Source organism: Somniosus microcephalus, unplaced genomic scaffold, assembly GCF_052327205.1.
Source record: "Somniosus microcephalus isolate GS21.2 unplaced genomic scaffold, FLI_Smic_1.0 scaffold237, whole genome shotgun sequence".
In the NCBI taxonomy this organism is placed as follows: domain Eukaryota; kingdom Metazoa; phylum Chordata; class Chondrichthyes; order Squaliformes; family Somniosidae; genus Somniosus; species Somniosus microcephalus.
In genome coordinates, this window is record NW_028225424.1 from 395619 (window position 1) to 417235 (window position 21617).

At 50.2% G+C, this 21617-nt stretch overlaps 1 protein-coding gene across 1 annotated transcript; it reads left to right on the top strand.

Moving 5' to 3' along the window:
* The first annotated feature begins 2457 nt into the window (after positions 1-2457).
* LOC147082006 (uncharacterized) lies at positions 2458-21007 on the top strand. Its single transcript, XM_085980528.1, has 2 exons — positions 2458-3811; positions 20975-21007. The coding sequence occupies exons 1-2, from the start codon at positions 2744-2746 to the stop codon at positions 21005-21007; spliced, it is 1101 nt and encodes a 366-aa protein (XP_085836654.1). The 5' UTR covers positions 2458-2743.
* The last annotated feature ends 610 nt before the right edge of the window (positions 21008-21617 follow it).

Sequence of the window (21617 nt, forward strand, 5' to 3'; positions counted from 1 at the left end):
AGTCGAATGAAATATTTCAACAGGATCCACTGCTGGTGCTTTCTCCGCAGTAGGCAGTGGCAGGCGTGATAGCCCATCAGCATTTCCATGCTTTTTCGTGCCCTAATACTCGATTTCATATTGGTGCGCCCCTAGAAAATGGGACCATCTTTGTAGCCGTTGCGCAGTCATCACCGGAACGCCCTTCTTTGGATTAAAGATGGAGACAAGTGGTTGGTGGTCAGTCAGCAAGGTGAACTTCTGCCCGTGCAGGTAGTGATTGAACTTTTTCATTCCCACACTAGGCTGAGGGCCTCCCTGTCAATCTGGGCATAGTTACGCTTGGCTGAGGTTAGTGACCGAGACGCAAAGGCTACTGGCCTCTGCGAGCCGTCCGGGAATTTGTGCGACAGCACCGCTCCAATGCCATAGGGTGATGCATCACACGCCAACCGAATTTGTAGTGCTGGGTTGAAATGAGCCAACACCTCTTTTGATGTGATCAATGCTTTGCTCTTCTGGAAAGCTCGTTTACATTCATCACTCCACTTCCATGGTACCCCCGTTTGCAGTAGGGTGTTCAGTGGGTGTAGTACAGTAGACAAATTCGGCAAGAACTTATGGTAGTAGTTCACCAGCCCGAGGAACGACCTCAGTTGTGACACATTTTCCGGTGCTGGGGCCTTGACTACTGCCTCAATCTTTTCAGGGGACTTACGTAACCCCTCTTTATCAATAACGTGGCCACAATACGAGATCTGCTTCTGGAAAAACTCGCATTTGTGGCGATTAGCTCGGAGCCCATATTCCTTCAATCTAGTGAGCACCTGCTCCAGGTTGGCGAGGTGATCACTGTCATTTACGCCCGTGACCAGGATGTCGTCCAAATAACACTGGTTCCCTGGAATCCCTTGCAGGACTTGTTCCATTGCCCTTTGCCAAATAGCCGGAGCTGATGGTACCCCGAACACCAGCCGATTGTATTGGTAGAGACCTTTATGAGTGTTGAGCGTGAGGTACTGTTTCGAGGCTTCTTCTACCTCCATTTGCAGGTACGCCTAGGCCAGATCAATCTTAGTGAAGCATTTCCCTCCAGATAGCGAGGCGAAAATATCTTCAATCCGCGGAAGCGGATATTGTACAGTGTGAAGGATTGGGTTCACTGTCACCTTAAAGTCCCCACAGATGCGAACCTTCTTTGGTTCCCCAGGCGTATTACTCAACGACCTCTTCATTACAGGAACGATGGGTGTAGCCCACTCGCTCCAGTCCACTTTGGACAGTACTCCTGAACGTTCCAAACCTTCCGGCTCTGCTTCGACGGCTGGGCGGATCGCATAAGGTACTGGTCTGGCCTTAAAAAACTTTGGGCTTGCATTTTCCTCTATTTTGATCGTCGCTGTTATGCCTTTTAGTGTTCCGAGTCCCTGCTGGAACACTTCTTGTGCGTCAGTTAGCATTTTTGACAGTCGTCCAGGTGTGACGTCATCATCCTTTTTGGCATCTACAGTCAGTGCTTGTATGGAATGCCAATCTAGCTGTATCTTCCAGATCCATTCACGTCCTAGTAGTGGTGGTCCTCCATCTGGCAATACATATAGGTCCATTTTTGGTGTTTCCTTGCCGTTATATATAACGTTCACCGTTATTTTTCTTATGGGGTAGACTTTTTGCCCCGTGTACGTCTTCAAGACAATCTTTGTATCTCTCAAGGGTATATGTGAGAATAGCCGCTTGTAGTCCCTTCGGTTTATGACTGTTAGGGCTGATCCTGTGTCCAATTCCATTTTCACTTGGACTCCTGCTATCTTGAGCGTGACCCAGATAGTTTGGTGATCCTCCGTTTTGACCACATTATGTCGTTTCAGACAACCCAGCTCCTTGCTTCCGGAGTCTGTATCACTCTTCTGTTCGTCTGAACTACTCTCCGTCACCTTATGTACCTTCTTGTACTTCTCCTGTGGAGATTTCTTGCTGCTGGTTTTCTTTCCCGACCTGCAGACTCTTGCTATGTGTCCTACTTTTCCACACTGTCTGCACACTTTGTCCTTGAACCAGCAATCATTATGGTCGTGTGTTGTTCTGCCGCAGCGATAGCACTTCACTGTTCCGTATGACATTTCATTTGTGCCATATTCTTGTGGTCTCCGTTGTATCTCTGCAGCGCCCCGTGCTGCTGCTTCGTGTGATACTGCAATGCTGAAAGCCTTGTCCAGCATAAGATCCTTTTCTGATAGAAGCCGTTTCTGGGTTCCTTCGCTTTGAAGCCCACACACAAACTTGTCCCTTAAAGTATCTGCAAGTCCCGTTCCAAACTGGCAGTGTTTCGATAGCTTGCGCAGTTCCGTTAAATACTCAGCATTACTTTCATCTTTATGCTGGTTCCTTTTGTAAAACTTAAATCTTTCTGCTATCAGCAGCGGTGTGGGTTTTAAGTGGTCCTGTAGGATTGACACTATGTTTTCAAAATCCTTTTCCACTGGCCTCTCTGGGGTTACTAGGTTTCGTAGTAAGCGTGGTAAACCACTAATCTGCCTGTACAGAACATGTCTGGGCATGCCTCAGCTGGCTCCACCCCTGGCTCCACCCCTAAGCCCAGGTATAAATGTGATTGACCTCCAGTCCCCCTGGCTTTAAGGATCGGTCTAACAGCAGAGGCATGCTCGTATTCTTTTGTTAATAAAAGCCTACTTGTTATAAGTTTAACTCTTAGTCTTCTGGAGTTATTGATGGCGCATCAATTTTATTAACAAAAGGTTTTGAAATGGAGCAAATCCTGAAACCGGAACGCCTGGAACTGGACCCTCAAACGGCGGATGCATCAAATAACTTCGAGCACTGGCTGAGCTGCTTCGAAGCATTCCTGCAGGCCTCCAGCACTACCGTCAGGACCGAAGCCGACAAACTGCTAGTACTGAACTCACGGGTGAGTCACCAAGTATATTCGATTATCCGAGACGTTGTATCCTACATGGCCGCTATCACGATACTAAAAGAACAATATACTAAGCCAGTCAACGAGGTCTACGCTAGACACCTCCTGGCTACCCGCAAACAGCGACCCGGGGAATCGGGTGACGAATACCTGCGGGCACTGAGAGTCCTCGGCCGGGACTGCAAGTGCAAATCGGTGATGGCCGCGGAAAATACTGATGACCTAATCAGAGACGCCTACGTCGCCGGCATCAGGTCCAGCTACACTCGACAGAGACTGCTAGAGCAAAGTGGGCTCAACCTGCAGAAGGCTGTGGCCCTTGCTAACTCGCTGGACGTGGCCCTCCGAAACATGGATGCCTACCCCCCCGACCATACGGCCCTCCCCGCCCCGTGGATGTCGCGGGGGCCGCCATCTTGGGACACGGTAAGGCCACAGGCCTGCGCCACGCCACCACCGCCACGGCCCACCTGCAGCCCAACTACAGCTGCGACGTCCAGAGGCTCAAAGTGCTATTTCTGTGGCCAGGCCAAGCACCCCAGACAACACTGCCCGGCGAAGGACGTGATCTGCTCCAAATGCGGAAAGAAGGGGCACTATGCCAAAGTGTGCAGGGCGAAACCGACCAACTCCAGCAGCGCCGCGTGTGAGCCGTGCAGGTCGCCATCTTGGACACCACCAGCCGCGTGTGAGCCGTGCGGGCCGTCATCTTGGACATCATCAGACGCGTGTGAGCGGTGCGGGCCGCCATCTTGGACGTCACTTTGGGACCAGGCCCCTGACTCCCCCACTGCCTCGCGCGAGTACAACAGCGACCCACCGACCTCAACGATGGCCTCCATCATCCTGGACCAATCCAGGCCTCACCAACTGGCCAGGTCCACGATGGACATCAAGGTAAACGGTCATGCAACAAACTGCCTATTTGACTGCGGGAGCACGGAGAGCTTTAACCACCCCGACACGGTGCGACGCTACTCCCTATCAGTATTGCCCACGCACCACCGGGTCTCTATGGCCTCCAAGTCCCATACAGCGGACGTCGGCGGCTACTGTGTAGCGACCCTGACAGTAATGGGCACAGAGTACAAAGACTTTAAACTCCTTGTCCTGCCACAGCTCTGCGCTGCTGTACTACTGGGACTGGATTTCCAGTGCCACCTAGAGAGTGTCACGATGGCGTACGGCGGGCCCCTGCCCCCACTTACAGTCTGCAGCCGGCAAAATTTAAAACAACCGCCGCGCACAATATGCAGCCTAACCACCCTGAAAGTCAGCCCCCCCCCCCCCCCCGTTGTTTGCTAATCTCGCCCACGACTGCAAGCCCATCGCAACAAAAAGCAGGCGGTACAGTGCCGGGGATAGAAGCTTCATTAAAATAGAAGTAGAGAGACTCCTGCGGGAGGGGATTATCGAGGGCAGCACCAGCCCATGGCGAGCCCAAGTAGTGGTCGTGAAGACCGGCGAGAAACAGCGCCTGGTCATTGACTACAGTAATACAATCAATAGGTATACCCAATTAGACGCATACCCCCTTCCCCGCATATCTGATATGGTCAATCAGATTGCACAGTACCGGGTATTCTCTACCATTGACCTGAAGTCGGCATACCACCAACTCCCTATCAGACCTGAAGACCGCCAGTATACTGCCTTCGAGGCAAACGGCCGCCTCTACCACTTCCTCAGAGTCCCCTTCGGCGTCACCAATGGGGTCTCATTCTTCCAAAGGGAGATGGACTGGATGGTTGACCAGAACGCGCTGCAGGCCACTTTTCCCTACCTGGACAATGTCACCATCTGCGGCCATGACCAGCAGGGCCATGACGCCAATCTAGAAAAATTCCTCCGAACAGCCCAGCGCTTAAATTTGACATACAACAAAGAAAAGTGTATGTTTCGCACCACCCGCCTCGCTATCCTTGGCTGTGTAGTGGAAAACGGAGTCATCGGCCCCGACCCCGACCGAATGCGCCCCCTTCTGGAACTACCCCTGCCTCACTGCCTCAAAGCCCTGAAGAGATGTCTGGGATTTTTCTCTTATTACGCCCAATGGGTGCCCAATTACACGGACAAAGCCCGGCCCCTTATCAATTCAACCTCCTTCCCCCTGGCGGCAGAGGCCCATGCAGCCTTCACCCGCATAAAAGAGGACATTGCAAAGGCTACAATGCACGCCGTGGACGAGTCCATCCCTTTCCAAGTGGAGAGCGATGCGCCTGACTTCGCCCTGGCCGCAACCCTTAACCAGGCGGGGAGACCCGTGGCCTTCTTTTCACGAACCCTCCAGGGCCCCGAAATTAGACACTCCTCAGTCGAAAAGGAGGCCCAGGCTATAGTGGAGGCTGTACGGCATTGGAGGCATTACCTGGCCGGTAAACGCTTCACCCTGCTCACTGACCAACGATCAGTAGCATTTATGTACAATAACAAGCAGAGGGGCAAAATCAAAAACGACAAGATATTGTGGTGGAGGATCGAATTATCCACCTACAATTATGATATCTTATACCGGCCCGGGAAACTTAATGAACCCCTGGACGCCCTATCCCGTGGAACATGTGCCAACGCACAGGTCGATAGGCTACGGGCCCTCCACAACGATCTCTGCCACCCGGGGGTCACCAAGTTTTTCCACTTCATTAAGGCCCGCAACCTGCCTTACTCCATCGAGGAGGTCAGGACCATGACCAGGAACTGCCAAGTCTGTGCCGAATGCAAACCGCATTTTATAGGCCAGACAGGGCGCACCTGATAAAAGCCACCCGCCCCTTCGAGCGCCTAAGCGTAGATTTTAAAGGGCCCCTCCCCTCCTCTGACCGCAACACGTACTTCCTCAACATCATTGACGGGTACTCCTGTTTCCCGTTCGCTATCCCCTGCCCGGACATGACCAGCGCCACAGTCATCAAATGTCTCAATGACCTCTTCGCCATATTCGGTTTTCCCAGCTACATCCATAGTGACAGAGGCTCGTCGTTCACGAGCGACGAGCTGCGCCAGTACCTGCTCGAAAAAGGGATAGCCACGAGCAGGACCACCAGCTACAACCCCCGGGGTAACGGACAAGTAGAAAGGGAGAACGCGACAGTGTGGAAAACCGCCATGCTAGCCTTAAAGTCCAGAGGCCTCCCAACCTCCCGCTGGCAAGAAGTCCTCCCCGATGCACTTCACTCCATACGGTCACTACTCTGTACCACCACGAACGCCACCCCTCACGAGAAAATGTTCGTCTTCCCTAGGAAATCCACCTCAGGGACATCGCTACCGCCATGGCTGACGTCTCCAGGGCCCGTCTTGCTCAGGAAGCACGTGAGGAGCCATAAAACAGACCCCCTGGTTGAAAGGGTCCACCTCCTCCACGCCAACCCACAATATGCATACGTGGCGTATCCTGATGGGCGGGAGGACACGGTCTCCATACGAGACCTCGCACCCTCAGGTGCCACCGAAAACACCATTACCCACTACCCATTACCATTACCCACTACCATTACCCACGACACACCCCTAGAAGGGAATCCACATCTAACCCAAGTAGACGGCACGCCAGGGCCCTGTGACCCACCCTTATACACCCACCGACCCCGCAACCACGAAGACGACACGCCGGTGCTCCGGCCCACGCGGGAAACGGCCACGGGAAAAGAACCGCCGCAGCCGGCACCATGACGATCACTACGGCAGACAAGACCCCCGGAGAGACTTGCCTATACGAACTTCTGAGACACTTCACCCCGCCGGACTCATTTTAAACAAGGGGTGAATGTGGTAAACCACTAATCTGCCTGTACAGAACATGTCTGGGCATGCCTCAGCTGGCTCCGCCCCTGGCTCCACCCCTAAGCCCAGGTATAAAGGTGATTGACCTCCAGTCCCCCTGGCTTTAAGGATCGGTCTACCAGCAGAGGCATGCTCGTATTCTTTTGTTAATAAAAGCCTACTTGTTATAAGTTTAACTCTTAGTCTTCTGGAGTTATTGATGGCGCATCAGTAAGCCATACATTTTTGCACCCATTGAATTCAACATACCAGCGCTTTCTTGTCATCTGGCACTTCATTCGCCTTGCAGTATACTTCTATGCGTTCGACATATGTCGTCCAATCTTCGACTTCATTGTCGAACGCTGTGATACTGCCACTCTTCGGCATTTTTGGGTGTGGTTAGACTGGCTTAAAATGGCGTCTCCCGCGCTTTCCTTTCTTCCCCGCTGCGGCTTAAAATGGCGTCTCCCACGCTGCTGCCAACGCCGCTCTCGGCGGTCCTCGTGGCAAATGGCGATGCCCTGTGCGTTTCGTGCGCTGCTACTACGCTGCTGCCAATGCCGCTCTCTGCGGTCCTCATGGCAATGGCAACACCTCGCGTTTTCCTGTGCGCCTCTCTCTCACCGGTTGACGCCACTCGGTCCTGAACACCGGCTTCGCCCTGTGCGCTCTGCCCTCTGTCTCTCCCCCGTCGACGCTGCTCGGCCCTTGAACACCGGCTGCTCTCTGCTCTCTCTCGTCTCTCTCCCCCATTGACGACGCTCGGTCCTGAACATCGGCTGCACCCTGTGCGCTCTGCCCTCTCTCTCTCCCCCGTTGACGCTGCTCGGCCTTTTTCTGTGCCGCTCGGCCGGGCTCTAGCCCATCGCTGTCCGGGAAGGGTCTGCGCAGTACCTGTTGCCAGCCCGTTTCGCTGGACCACCATGACTGGAAAGCCAAGCCTGGCACTCGACAGCCTCCCCTGTGATGCTCAAATCTCCACTGGATGACTGGGCGGTTGCCCGTGGTCGACGCCCGTGCTTCTGGACTCGACCTTCTTCCACTGTTCTCCAGGAGCGAATCCCTGGGAGGTGATGCAGAGTTGCAGGTAGGTTCGAATCTGCTCGTCGCCACTGTTACGTCCGTGTAATAATAAGAAAAGGACTGCAGAGAACGGTACAACAGGTGTTTACTCAACGTGGTTCAAACTGCAACTGACTGTACAGATCACTACTCAGGGTTTATATACAGGTGTGGTCACTGCCGGTACTACAGGATACAGGAGCTGTAAAAAGTAGTTCTCCCCCTTAAAGGTACATACATTACAGAGACCACCTGGCAACGGGTGGAACAGGCGGGATGGTGGCCAGGACTCCAGGATGTTGTCCACGAGTTCTGCGCTAGCTGTCTTGTGTGTGCAGCAAATAATCCCGATCCCCACAAAAGGAAGGTGCCCATGGGACACATTAGGAGGCTCGAGGGACCATGGCAGTCAATCCAGATCGACTATATAGGGCCCTTGCCCACCACCCAGGGAGGCTACAAATACTGCCTCGTCCTGGTGGATGTGTTTTCCAAGTGGGTGGAACCCTTCCCCTGCAGGACGGCCACAGCAATGGGGACTGCAAAGATCTTGGTGAAGGAGGTGTTCTCGCGGTGGGGACTGCCCCAGTTTGTGGAGTCCGACCAGGGAAGCCACTTCACTGGCCAAGTCATGCAGAACACCCTCATGCTGCTCGGTATCAAAGGGAAGTGGCACGTAGCCTACAACCCGCGGTCCTCAGGGATTGTGGAGCGTATGAACCGTACCCTTAAAGAAAGATTGAGGAAAGAGGCTGTGGGGTCGCCCCAAAAATGGGCAGAGACCCTACCTCTGATCCTCATGGGGATCCGGGCCAGCCAGTCCAAAGGCACAGGGCATTCACCACATGAGCTCATGACCGGCAGAGTTATGAGGACCCCCACTCATGTCCTTGCCTCAGTCCTCACTGAAGGACAACTGCAGGAAATAAACCGGGATAAATTCGCCCAAACCCTCCTAGAACACCTCAAATGAATTTATGGGCAGGCAGCAGACAGCATGGGGAAGCAGCATTGGAATAACCGGCTGCTGCTCGAGCCTAGCAAGAGCCACCAGTGGGAGATAGGAGACCTAGTGATGGTAAGAAACTATGCCCGGGTGGGAAGTTTAGAGCCACTCTACATGGGACCCTATAGTTTAGTTGATAGGGCCAGCCCCATGGTCTATGCAGTAAAACTACCCTGGTGCACAAAGTGGTTCCACGCCAACCAATGTAAATTGTATAAATCTGACCGTACAAGTTCAAGTTCACAGGCTGTAAAGACAGGCGCTGTGGCTTGTTTCAAGGCAAAAGTTGTCTGGCCCACCAATTGGGACACTTCCCCGCCCCAGTGGGACCTAAGTTTTGGCCAAAGTTTAAATTTGAACCAGTTATTTAGTTCAGAAACAGAGAAACCTGAGAGTAGAAATCTGCAGGCTGCTGCGAGTTCATTCACAGAAATTCGCTTGGGCGGCTCCAGGGAGGAGCCGCCCTGTGAAGAGACTGCCTGCGCATGCGTAGTCGCTGGTCTGGAGACAAGAATTCCCCAGTCTTTTGAACGGCCTGTTCGCGCATGCACAGTTCCCCAGCCCGTGACCACAGCGGCTCCTCTTCAGTTTTCCTGTGCAGGCGCAGTCGACTATTTGAATACAGAGGTTTCACAGCCTCTGCCGGGGGACTCCGGGGAGGAGGTTCACGCAGGCGCAGTCACCTGTTTAAAGGGACAAGCTTCCCAGCCCGCTTCTAGAGTTGTTCCCCCTATGGCGTGGGACTCTGGGGAGGAAAGGATAGCAATTCCTCTTGCAGGGGACATATGGAAGGAGCTGGTACCAGGTTTTGGACCTGGAGAGGAAGATTTTCAGCCACCAGCAGCGGGTGGTGAAGGGATACTTGCCCCCAGTACAGGAGTGGGTAGGGAAAAGGAGACAAACCCAGATTACTGGCAGGCTGCCAGGTATATTAAACAGTGCGGGCTGTTGGCATCAGGGGGAGAAGGTTCCCAGCCAGCTAGGGCTGTGACCCAGGCTCAGGGTCCATCAGCCAAAGTTTCCCCCACAGAGACGCCTCTCAGAAGGTCTCAGCGGGTCCGCAAGCCCAAGATAAGATGGTCACCAGAGTACCCGCCACAAAGAGCAATCTCCCGAGCCCGGGAGGAAACAGATCACAGAGGTCCCCAACTTGCAGTCATAAGCTGCCAGGGACTAGAAGCAGGAGGCAGTCCAGCTTCGTTGCAGGCAGCAGTAATCTGCGACAGTGACACCAGAGATTAGCCTGGCCGTCCGGAGATGGGCGGCATTTGTATTATAGCTACCAATGTTTATAGCTTGCTTTTAAGGTGTTTAAATTTTAAGTTTAGAATGTAACTAGTAGTTTTGAGTTTAAGTTTAAAGTTTAAGTTTATAAGTGTGCCAAATGCTTGTATTTTGGTCCGAGGTCGAGGGACCTGACGTTGTCTCCACCTAAGGCAGCAGGTCAGTGAGAGACCTGGCTGCATGTCCTTTTAAATTCTTTTGCAGGAGAGTGGCCAAAGGAGCAGCCCTGTTCGCCCAGCCTGTGCTGGGCATCGAATGAAGATATGGTTATACAGAATGTTGGGGATCACCTCGCCACTGGACAAATCCAGGAGGAGACCCCGCAGCGACCTTCGGGAGAAGCCGGACAGGGTCCGGAGGAACCTGCCTACTCATCCTACATGGAAGAGATGGCCCCAGTTGGGTGGGGCATGGCCTCAACCCAGCACTATCCTGACCGAATTTCACTTGCGGGAGACCTCGCTATTGAGGAGTCATGGTGGGGAAGTGCGGGCGCCTTGTCAGATAGGGACGCGTTCCCCGGGAGTGGGTGGTGATAGCCCGGGAAAGATTGTAAAGGGGAGGGGGAGACCCAAGAGTCACGTGGGTGCGTTCGGGGAAGGGAGGAACTCACCCGGAGCCCACAGGCAAAGTTGGAGTGTAAGTGTGGCAGGGAAGGATGAGTGGGTGGCCGGATCTGGGATCCAAGTTTGAGTGTGGGACCAGTGAGAGCCACCACACAGGCACCCATCATTTTCTGCAGCCAGTCGAGGGAAGACAGGAGGGGGAGGGACTGGGAGGCGCGATCCCATACTCTCCGGTCTCGGTCTGTGAAACATGAGGGGTACCCCGCCTCCACAAAGGGACAAGGGAACGGCTCAGGGCTGGCGGATCAGACTCTTCTGTAAAATCCATTCTGTATGTTTTAAAAGTTTAAGACCATTAAATGAGGGGGGGTGGAAGGAACATTTACTGCCCGGGTGGGAGGAGCAATACCCACTCGAATTTCGCGACCCATCATTGGCACGTGATGGTCGGGGTTTATTTCAGCATTTTGTTTCAAATGTTTAATGAAGATTTTTGTATTTTGTTTTACAGTTCCAAGCGGTGCAGAGGCGTAGGACCCTCTCCGTGCTTGGGATCATTTTGATTACATTGTATAACCAAGATTGCAACATTTTGTAATGTGTTATAATGTAACAAGTGGTGCAGGGGTATGAGACCCCTTATTGTAACATTTTGTAATTGATGTCTCTGTAGATGCCTACCGTACCATGGTTTTTCTCGGATTTGAGGGGAATAGACAGGTCGGGGAATCAGTGATAAGTAGCTATAGGTAAATACAGGGAATCATTGTTTGTGGGGGGTCAGAAAATTTTGCTCACTTCTTCAAGAGGATACTACAAGCAAGTTGGAAGTACCAAGGGAGGAATGTAGGGGTCGCAAAATCCCCTCAGCCCCCGAAGATCGGGAAATAATAATCCACATCGTGGACGAAGACTTGTGGGCCTAGAAATTCGGTGGGCTGTGCCACCAGTTAGCGCCTAAAGAGGGCACTCAGTGGCTTTAGTGCCACTGGCCGCGCCTCCCGCGATATTTAGCGGGGCGCTAATGGCGGCATTAGCTTGTAGCGCTGCGCCGCCAGCGATGATGTCATCGGTGTGCGCAGCGCCCCGCTACCACCCTGATCGTGATATTTGGTCATGCCCGCCTCTGTAACGCCGGTCGCAAATCGCGCCCGGTTCACGGGGCCTACCTGTGGCGGTAGTGGCGCAAATTAAGGTGGAGATGCAGGGCGGCCATTTTTTCAGTGGCCGCCTGCCATCACCTCCGTCCCCGGCCTCCTGATCCCCCCACCCCGGGCAGCGCCGGCTGTGTCCCGAGAGCCCGGCATTTCTCCTCAGTGCCGGGCTCTTTTGCCGGCACTCGCGATTTCTGATCGCATTGGTGCAGGCCCCTCCCCCTTAAGAAGGGGAGGAAGGTCTGCAATACCGCAGCACGTTGCGCTGCGATATTCAGTTTCAGCGCCCCAAGAGGGACGCGGGGCACCTCGAGCAGCGCCCCGCGTCCCTCTTGGGGCGCTCAAACTGAATTTCTGGTGGGCGCAACGGCTCCATTGGCAGCAGTAATTCCGGTGCCCAGGCGAGCTTGACGCCCCGTTTGGGGCTCCACCGAATTTCTAGGCCGTGTGATTTAAATTGTCTCTGGGTTGGACAATGTTTTAAAACATACCCAGAACTGCAAAAGGCTGTGTTAAAAAGCTCATAAGCTAGGCAGCACTTGGACACTGGAATCAAAGAACTTTGTGAAAATCGCACACTTTAAGATTGTACATTTTATTAAAAGATGTACTCTTGAGTTTTGGACTGTTTAAATTGCCCAGGGCATAAAAATGGCTGAACAGACCTCATGGAAACAGAATTTTAAAAGGCAGCAAAAAGGACAGACAGGCTGTTAGCATATGAAAAGCTCAGCGCTGCCCTGTAGTAAGTTTGAATGGCGCCCGAGCTGTCAGTCACCCTGTGGTATTGGGCAGGTCCGGGAACCTACAAGCTGCTTGTTTACACTGGGGAGTAGCCCTTTTGAATCAGCCAATCATCGGACAGCAAGCACAATGGGTTGTTTACACACATCCATTCACTGAAATTGACTCTGCTACGTGATGTCTCCATGTATAAATGGAGGAAGTTAAAGCCCTTCTCTTGTGTATTCAGACTTTTCGGCGTGAAAGCAGCAGGGACTCCCAGGGTATAAAGATTAAGCCCAGGAAGTCCTCTGCCCCCTTTTGTCTCTTTTAATCTTTGGACTGCTGATGAGCAAGGCTTCTGACCCACTAGCAAGAAAATCTAGTGAAAAGTGAAGGGGTGGTAATTTAAGGGAAATGTTGCTAAGATTGTAAGGTTAACATTGTAGCCATTTATCCCTCATTTTTGCCGTCTGCCTTCCCCTGTTAAGCAACTTTACCGTGATTACTTTGATCGTGTGGTGTAGTGTGATGAAATAACTGTGTTCTGATATTTGTACTTGTACTTGTAATGTCTGGAATGTTCCACCGGGGGGAACCACTAATGCTCCTCCCTGGCCCCGCCCCTCTTCTGGTATGTTCTACCAAGGGCTCGGTCGATGATGGACTCTGTTAACTCTGCCATGATTCTTATTTAATAAAAGGCTTCAGTCTTAAGCTTTAACTTCGGATTCGGGCAGTTATTTGGCACATCAATTTTATTAAATAACAACTTTTGGAAGATGGATCGATTTTTGAAACCAGAGCGTCTGGATATCGATCCCCATTTGGCAGATGCGTCGAAGAAATTTACGCATTGGCTCCGATGTTTTGAACACTTCATCGCATCATCGACCGATCCGACGGTTAACAAGTTGGGTCTTCTAACCAACTTGGTAAGTCATCAAACTTACTCTATAATTGAAGATATTACTACATATGAAGAGGCCCTCGCAGCTCTTAAAGCCCAGTACCTTAAGTCGGTTAACGAAGTATACGCCAGGTATCTCCTGTCTACTCGCAGGCAATTACCCGAGGAAGCTCTGGACGATTTCCTGCAGGACCTTAAGGCTTTGGCTAAGGGTTGCAACTACAAGGCTGTCTCTGCCATAGTGTATCAGGAAGAAGCCATCCGCGATTCTTTCATATCTGGCCTCCGATCTAATTATATTAGACAGAGACTCCTCGAGAATGACTCGTTAGTTTTAAAAACGGTTGTCGCTGCTGCTCGAGCGTTAGATGTAGCCCAGAAGAATTCAGAAGTGTATGCATCAGCCCATGTATCTCTCTCAGCCTCGTGGGTTCCGAGTACGGAGGCATCCATAACACCAATGGAGCCCCCACTTAATCCTATTGTTGCGGCTGTGCCCCATGGGTCTAAGTGTTATTTTTGTGGCCAATCTAAACACCCCAGGCAAAGTTGCCCAGCCAGAGAGGCTACCTGTTTTAAATGTAAGAAACGGGGACATTTTAGTAAAGTGTGTAAGGGTAATCCTGTACCCGATGTCTTCTCTGCTGCCGCCTATCGTTTTACTCTAGCCTCGGCTACGGTTGACCAGACCATACCGTGTTCCTTGTCAAAATCTATGATGGACATTAAGATTAATGGTCGTCCTACTGGGTGTTTGATAGACTGTGGCAGTACTGAAAATTTTATACACCCCAACCTTGTTAACTCCTGTTCATTGAAGGTGTATCCTACTCGAAGTGAAATTGTGACGGCGTCCAAATCCCTTACTTCGGAGGTAACTGGATATTGTAAAGTCACATTGACCGTTAAGGATACGGAGTATAAGGACTTTAAACTCCTCATATTACCTCAGTTGTGTGTGAACTTAATATTAGGCTTGGACTTCCAGTGTCAGCATGAGAGCGTTACCCTTAAGTATGGTGGATCTCAGCCTCCGCTCACAGTCTGCGGCCTTTCTACTTTAAACGTAAGTCCGCCTTCTTTGTTTGCGAACCTTGCTCCTAATTGTAGACCTATAGCGACTAAGAGTCGACGGTATAGTTCAGAAGATAAAACATTTATAAAAGAGGAAGTGGAAAGGCTTCAACGGGAGGGAATCATCGAACACAGTGGTAGCCCATGGCGTGCCCAGGTGGTGGTGGTTAAAACTAATGAGAAGAAAAGACTTGTGGTCGATTATAGCCAGACTATAAACTTGTATACCCAATTAGACGCCTATCCTTTGCCTCGTATTTCTGAGATGGTGAACCAGATAGCTCAGTACCGCGTGTTCTCCACCATTGATTTAAAGTCTGCCTACCATCAACTCCCCATCAAAATAGAAGATCGACCTTATACGGCCTTCGAAGCTAATGGGCGCCTGTTCCAATTCCTTCGGGTGCCCTTTGGAGTGACGAATGGGGTATCCGTCTTCCAACGGGAGATGGATCGTATGGTGGATGAATACGCGTTGGAAGCAACATTCCCGTACCTGGACAATGTTACCATCTGTGGGCGTGACCAACGGGAGCATGATCAAAATCTCGCGAAGTTCCTAGAGACTGCAAAGAGGTTAAACCTGACCTACAACGAAAACAAGTGTACCTTCAATACTACACGTTTGTGTATTCTTGGTTGCGTTGTGGAGAATGGGGTAATCGGGCCAGACCCTGAAAGATTACGCCCACTTAAGGAATTACCTTTACCTCACACTGTAAAAGCTTTAAGAAGGTGTCTGGGATTCTTCTCGTACTATGCCCAGTGGGTGGCTAGCTACTCAGATAAAGTCCGACCTCTTATTAAGTCGACGTCTTTTCCGCTATCGGCAGAAGCTCAGGAGGCTTTCCTTAATATCAAACGGGACATTGAGAAGGCAGTGGTATGTGCCGTGGATGAGAAGATCCCATTTCAAGTGGAAAGTGATGCATCTGATTTTGCGTTGGCAGCAACTTTTAACCAAGCTGGTAGACCAGTAGCCTTCTTCTCTCGTACATTGCAAGGACCAGAAGTTCGACATTCTTCAGTGGGAAAGGAGGCACAGGCAATTATTGAAGCAGTCAGGTATTGGAGACATTATCTCGCTGGCCAACGTTTTACGCTCATTACTGACCAGCGATCTGTGGCCTTTATGTTCAACACTAAGCAGAGAGGCAAGATCAAAAATGATAAGATTTTAAGATGGCGAATAGAACTGTCAACATATGACTATGATATTCAGTACAGGCCTGGAGTATTTAATGAGCCATCGGATGCTTTGTCACGAGGAGTATGTGCTAGTCTAGGTACAGATAAGCTTCAAAGTCTCCACGACGCACTCTGCCACCCTGGGGTTACCAGAATGAACCACTTCATTAAGCCCCACAATCTACCCTACTCTATTGAGGAGGTCCGGACAATGACCAGAACCTGTCATGTTTGTGCTGAATGCAAACCCCGCTTCTATAAGCCGTCCGAGCCAGCTCATCTTATTAAAGCAACTCGACCATTTGAGCGTTTGAGTCTCGATTTTAAAGGTCCCCTTCCATCGAGCGACCGTAATGTCTATTTTCTTAATATTATAGACGAGTACTCTCGGTTCCCTTTTGTTATCCCCTGTCCGGATGTGACTAGTGCTGTTGTAATTAAATGCCTCTGCCAACTGTTTTCCTTGTTCGGCATGCCTAACTATATACATAGTGATAGGGGTTCTTCCTTTATGAGCGAAGAATTACGACAGTTTTTGCTATCGAAGGGGATTGCAATGAGTAGAACTACCAGCTATAACCCTCGTGGTAATGGGCAGGTCGAGAAAGAAAATGCAACAGTATGGAAGGCTATCGTACTGTCTCTGAAGTCACGAGGCCTGCCGACCTCTCGCTGGCAGGATGTCCTGCCAGACGTGCTGCATTCCATAAGGTCTCTTTTGTGTACAGCGACGAATGCCACCCCTCATGAAAGGATGTTTAGTTTTCCATGAAAAGCTACTAATGGAGTATCGTTACCCACATGGTTGACGACCACGGGCCCTGTGTTGTTGCGCAGACATGTGAGAGGCCACAAGACTGATCCACTGGTGGAGGAAGTACAACTCCTCCATGCTAATCCCCAGTATGCGTATATTCAATATTCGGATGGGCGAGAGGATACGGTCTCTATTAAAGATCTTGCACCTGCTGGAGTTCGAAAAGAGTTCGACTCTGAGAGTAGGGTTTTCAATCGTGGTATTGGACCTTCAGAGACACAAACCCTCAGTGTGGAAAATACTGATGATTCTGGGAATTCGAATGAACCGGAGTTAGTACTCTGGGAGGAGCTTCAGCAAGAGTTACGTCGTTCCCAGAGGATTATCAGACCTCCTGACAGACTGAATCTATAGCAGGGGGTGAATGTGATGAAATAACTGTGTTCTGATATTTGTACTTGTACTTGTACTGTACAGTTCTGTCTGTGAACTGTAATGTCTGGAATGTTCCACCGGGGGGAACCACTAATGCTCCTCCCTGGCCCCGCCCCTCTTCTGGTATGTTCTACCAAGGGCTCGGTCGATGATGGACTCTGTTAACTCTGCCATGATTCTTATTTAATAAAAGGCTTCAGTCTTAAGCTTTAACTTCGGATTCGGGCAGTTATTTGGCACATCATGTAGTTTCTTTAGTTTTAATAAAATTTGACTTTCTTGCATCCAGACCATTTGTCCATTTTTAATATATCATTAATTATAAGTTCCTCCAGTCAGAACTGGAGGGGGGGGATTTAGCGATTCGAAATCGCTGATTGGAATTGGTTACAGTGCAGTGGCAAAGGCTGCCTGACCAGGTAAGCTACCGTAAACCAGGTAAAGGATGCCCGCCTACACAGGGGAGTGCATGATAAGGGAGAATATGAAGAGATTTGGCGAGAAGTAAAAAAAAAACAATTAGAAAGGCAAAGAGGAACTATGAAATTAAATTAGCAAGGAACATAAAACAAAACAGTAAAATATTTTACAGGCACATCAATAAAAAAAGGAAGGTTGGGATGTGAATAGGGCCATTAAGGGATAGACAGGATAATACCACAGGTAATGATAGAGAGATGGCAGAAATATTAAATAATTATTTTGCTTCAGTATTTACCAGGGAGATAGAACAGGTAGGCATGACATTGGATGATGAGATTAGTAATGAGATAAGTACATTTAAAATGAAAAGAGGGGATATATTAAATAAACTAATCAACCTCAAAGAAATAAAACCCCTGGGGGAGAAATTTGGTATCGCCCCATTTGGGGCGCAATTATCGGCCGGCCGCAAATTATCGCCGCCTACTGCTAAATTGGTCTCTTTCGCCCCTGGAGGTGATTGCAGCGCTAAATCAGACGCTGCACGACTGTCTTAAGACACTAAGCCGGAGGAGCGAGGCGCTAACTCAGAGGGCGGGTGCAGCGCAGGTGCTGTCAGTTAGCAATTGCACACAGACATGCTGGCTCTCTGGAGCCTTGAATCTCGGCCTGGACAGACCTGTTGCCAAATCCTGCAGCCAAGGACCATGGAGAGGGCCAGGGAGCGAGCGCAGCGTTTCAGCGAGGGGGCCTTGGAGACTCTGGTTGGTGCGGTGGAGCGCAAACGATCTCTCCTGTACCCGGAGAGTGGCAGGAGGGCTCTGCCCAGCGAGTACCGAAAAGCTTGGAGGGAGGTGGCTCACAGAGTGACCTCCAGCAGCATGGTGCCTAGGACCCCTGTGCAATGCAGGAAGAAGTTCAATGACCTCACTCAGGTCGTCAGGGTGAGTGCCCTTTTCAGAATCCTCTTCATCCCTGCATGTCGACCTCACTTTATGGCCAAAGGGTCTTGAAAGTCCCAATGCCCAGCACTCCTCCAACACCTATGGCCCTGTCAGGAAACTCACACGCACATTCAGCACTTTGCATACAGTAAGGGCTATTCGACCATGGGAGGCATTTCAGCCAGGAGCATGGCTGCACACAGTAAGGGCTATTCGACCATGGGAGGCATTTCAGCCAAGATCATGGCTGCACACAGTAAGGGCTATTCTACCATGGGAAGCATTTCAGCATAGAGCATGGCTGCACACAGTAAGGGCTATTCAACCATGGGAGGTGTAGTGTATGTGCCTTTAAGAGCCCCAGGTGTGCTGTAATGCCGGTAATTGCCACTCGGGCTATATAAGCCTGTATATTGTGTATATCCGTTAGAACCCCCCCCCCAAACTTTGCTTAGTAAATACCTATGAACCAACTCCTGTCTTCAGTGTCTTTATCCACACACGGACACTACAGTGGCGACGAAGTGGAAATGGACTTACCTGCAATTCGGCAGCACCTCAAGGACATCGATTCCTCGGGTGTCCAGAAGACTCAAGGAAGTGAGAGAAGCTGTGGTTTCACCAGCTGGCCAAGCTGGTGGCAGGTACTGCGCTAATCCTTCCTGGGCGTCAGGCTGGGGCTCCAGCGGCTGGCTCTACAGCTGAGACAGGCAGCGAAATCGGAGGCAAGCAATAACGGACTGGGAGGGAGCACTCGGGAGACGGCTGGCGCGGCAAGCAGGTCAGCGTTCAGACCTGGAGAGAAACTCCGGCGGGAACGGGTCTCCAACAGTAAATTTTAAAAAAAGAACGGAAACCACAGTAAACAGCGTTGTCATCAGCAGCAGCGGCGGGAAAGCGCGGGAAGCGCCATATCTTTGCTGCAGAAAAGAAAAAAAAGCGCGGGAAGCGCCATATCTTTTCCGAAATGCCTAAGTCTGGCAATATTGATGCTTTTGATAGTGAAATAGAGGATTAGACCACATACGTGGAAAGAGCAGAGGTATATTGCACTGCAAATGGAATAGAAGATGAAAAAAAAGCTTCAGTACTTCTGAACTTAATGGGCGCAAAGGCATACGGGCTGTTACGAAATTTAATCACTCCAGCCAAACCAAAGGACAAGAATTTTAAAGAAATTGTTGATACCCTGCAGGAGCACTTAAACCCAACACCGCTGCTGATAGCGGAATGATTCAAGCTCTTCAAGAGAAATCAACACAAGAATGAAAGTAACGCTGATTACCTAACCGAATTAAGAAAGCTATCAAAGTACTGCCAATTCGGGGCAGGGCTATCAGATTATCTTCGAGACAAATTCGTTTGCAGTCTCTTAAGTGAAGGAACACAAAAAAGGCTGCTTTCTGAAAAAGATTTAACATTGGACAAAGCTTTCAGTATGGCTGTATCATACGAAGCAGCAGCAAGAGGAGCTGCAGAGATACAACAAAAGACACAGGACTTCGGCACCCATGAAATGACACAGGGTTTCGAAAGATGTTATCGCTGCGGCAGATCCACCCATAACCAGAGGGACTGCTGGTTCAAGGACAAAGCATGCAGATTGGTCAATTGGGCTTATATTCCCTGGAATTTAGAAGAATGAGAGGGGATCTCATTGAAACTTATAAAATTCTAACAGGACTAGACAGACTAGATGCAGGAAGGATGTTCCCGATGGTCGGGGAGTCCAGAACCAGGGGTCACAGTCTAAAGATAAGGGGTAAGCCAGAGAGTGGTGAACCTGTGGAATTCTCTACCACAGAAGGCAGTAGAGGCCAATTCATTAAATATATGCAAGAAAGAGTTAGATATATTTCTTAAGGCTAAAGGGATCAAGGGATATGGGGAGAATGTGGGGACAGGGTACTGAATTTGGATGATCAGCCATGATCTCATTAAATGGCGGAGCAGGCTCGAGGGGCTGAATGACCTACTCCTGCTCCTATCTTCTATGTTTCTATGTCTATATAAGATAGTCACCAAGAAATCCAATTGGGAATTGAAAAGAAACTTCTTTACCCAGAGAGTGGTGAGAATGTGGAACTCGCTATCACAGGGAGTGGTTGAGGCGCATAGTATAGATGCATTTAAGGGGAGGTTAGACAAGCATATGAGGGTGAAGGGAATAGAGGGATATGCTGATAGATTTAGATGAGGAAAGATGGGAGGAGGCTCGAGTGGAGCATAAACGCCGACATGGACTGGTTGGGCCGAATGGCCTGTTTCTGTGCTGTATATCTTATATAGTCCTATGTAATCCTATGTAAACCTATGTAATCCTATGTAACATCTCTGGTCACCTGTCATTTTAATTCTCCACTCCACTCCCAGTCTGACCTCTCTGTCCACGGCCTCCTACACTGTTCCAACAAAGCTCAATGTAAGCTCGAGGAACAGCACATCATCTTTCGACTAGGCACTTTACAGCCTTCTGGATTCAACATCAAGTTCAGCAATTTCAGACCATAACCTCGGCCCCATTTTTTCGGACAGCAGTTGTGGGTAATGTTTCTGCTGTTTTCATTCACACCTCCTCCAGACCCATCTTTTGTTTCTTTACCTGTCCCGTTACCATCACCTTTCGTCTCGCACCATCATCCCTTTTGTCATTTAATCTCTCCTGCCTTCCATCCTATCACAAACCTTCCCTTTTGTTCTTTCCTCCCCTCCCCCCTTTCCCTGCCCCTGTACTTGCTTAAAAACTGTTACATCTCTAACTTCTTCCAGTTCAGCCGAGAGGTCACCGATCTGAAACGTTAACTCGGTTTCTCTCTCCACAGATGCTGCCCGACCTGCTGAGTGTTTCCAGCACTTTCTGTTTTTACTTCAGATTTCCAGCATCCGCAGTATTTTGCTTTTGTATGTAGCTCTACTTCCTGTGACACCTTTCTCTGGCCCTTTTTATCATCCCGTCATTCTTCATTTTGGTCAAATGTAATATAATCAGCTCAGGCATATTCCAAACCAGGCAAACTGATTCAACCACCCGATTGGGCCATTCATCCCGTGTGAGGTCCTGAGCTCCACTTTCTGCAGCAGAGTCTGGGCCAGTTACAGAGCAGCTCCAAGCTTGCTGCAGATGTAGCAAAGTTCAAAACTCTTTAAAGGGTGAGTCCTACAGTTTGGATCATTTACACTTTTCCTCTCCTGAGCTTTCTTTCTTACAGATGCAAATCAATCTTAAAATCTCACCATAGACACTGGCTGCAACAACTTAATTGACATGTCGATCAGACAAACACAGCCTTCTCCCTCTGGCCTCTGAGTGACTCCACAATCCAGTCTTAGAATGGCTAACAGCATTCTGTTCGATACAAGGGAGACTCCTTCTAATATTATAAAGTGGATGTCCCAGGGTGCTGTTCATAGG

Bases quoted from the DNA above. Each gene is read 5' to 3' on its own strand.
- LOC147082006 (XM_085980528.1), top strand. From the start codon at position 2,744: ATGGAGCAAATCCTGAAACCGGAACGCCTGGAACTGGACCCTCAAACG. The intron at 3,812-20,974 runs GTAAACGGTCAT...AACTTCTTCCAG, and splicing joins GGTCCACGATGGACATCAAG to TTCAGCCGAGAGGTCACCGA.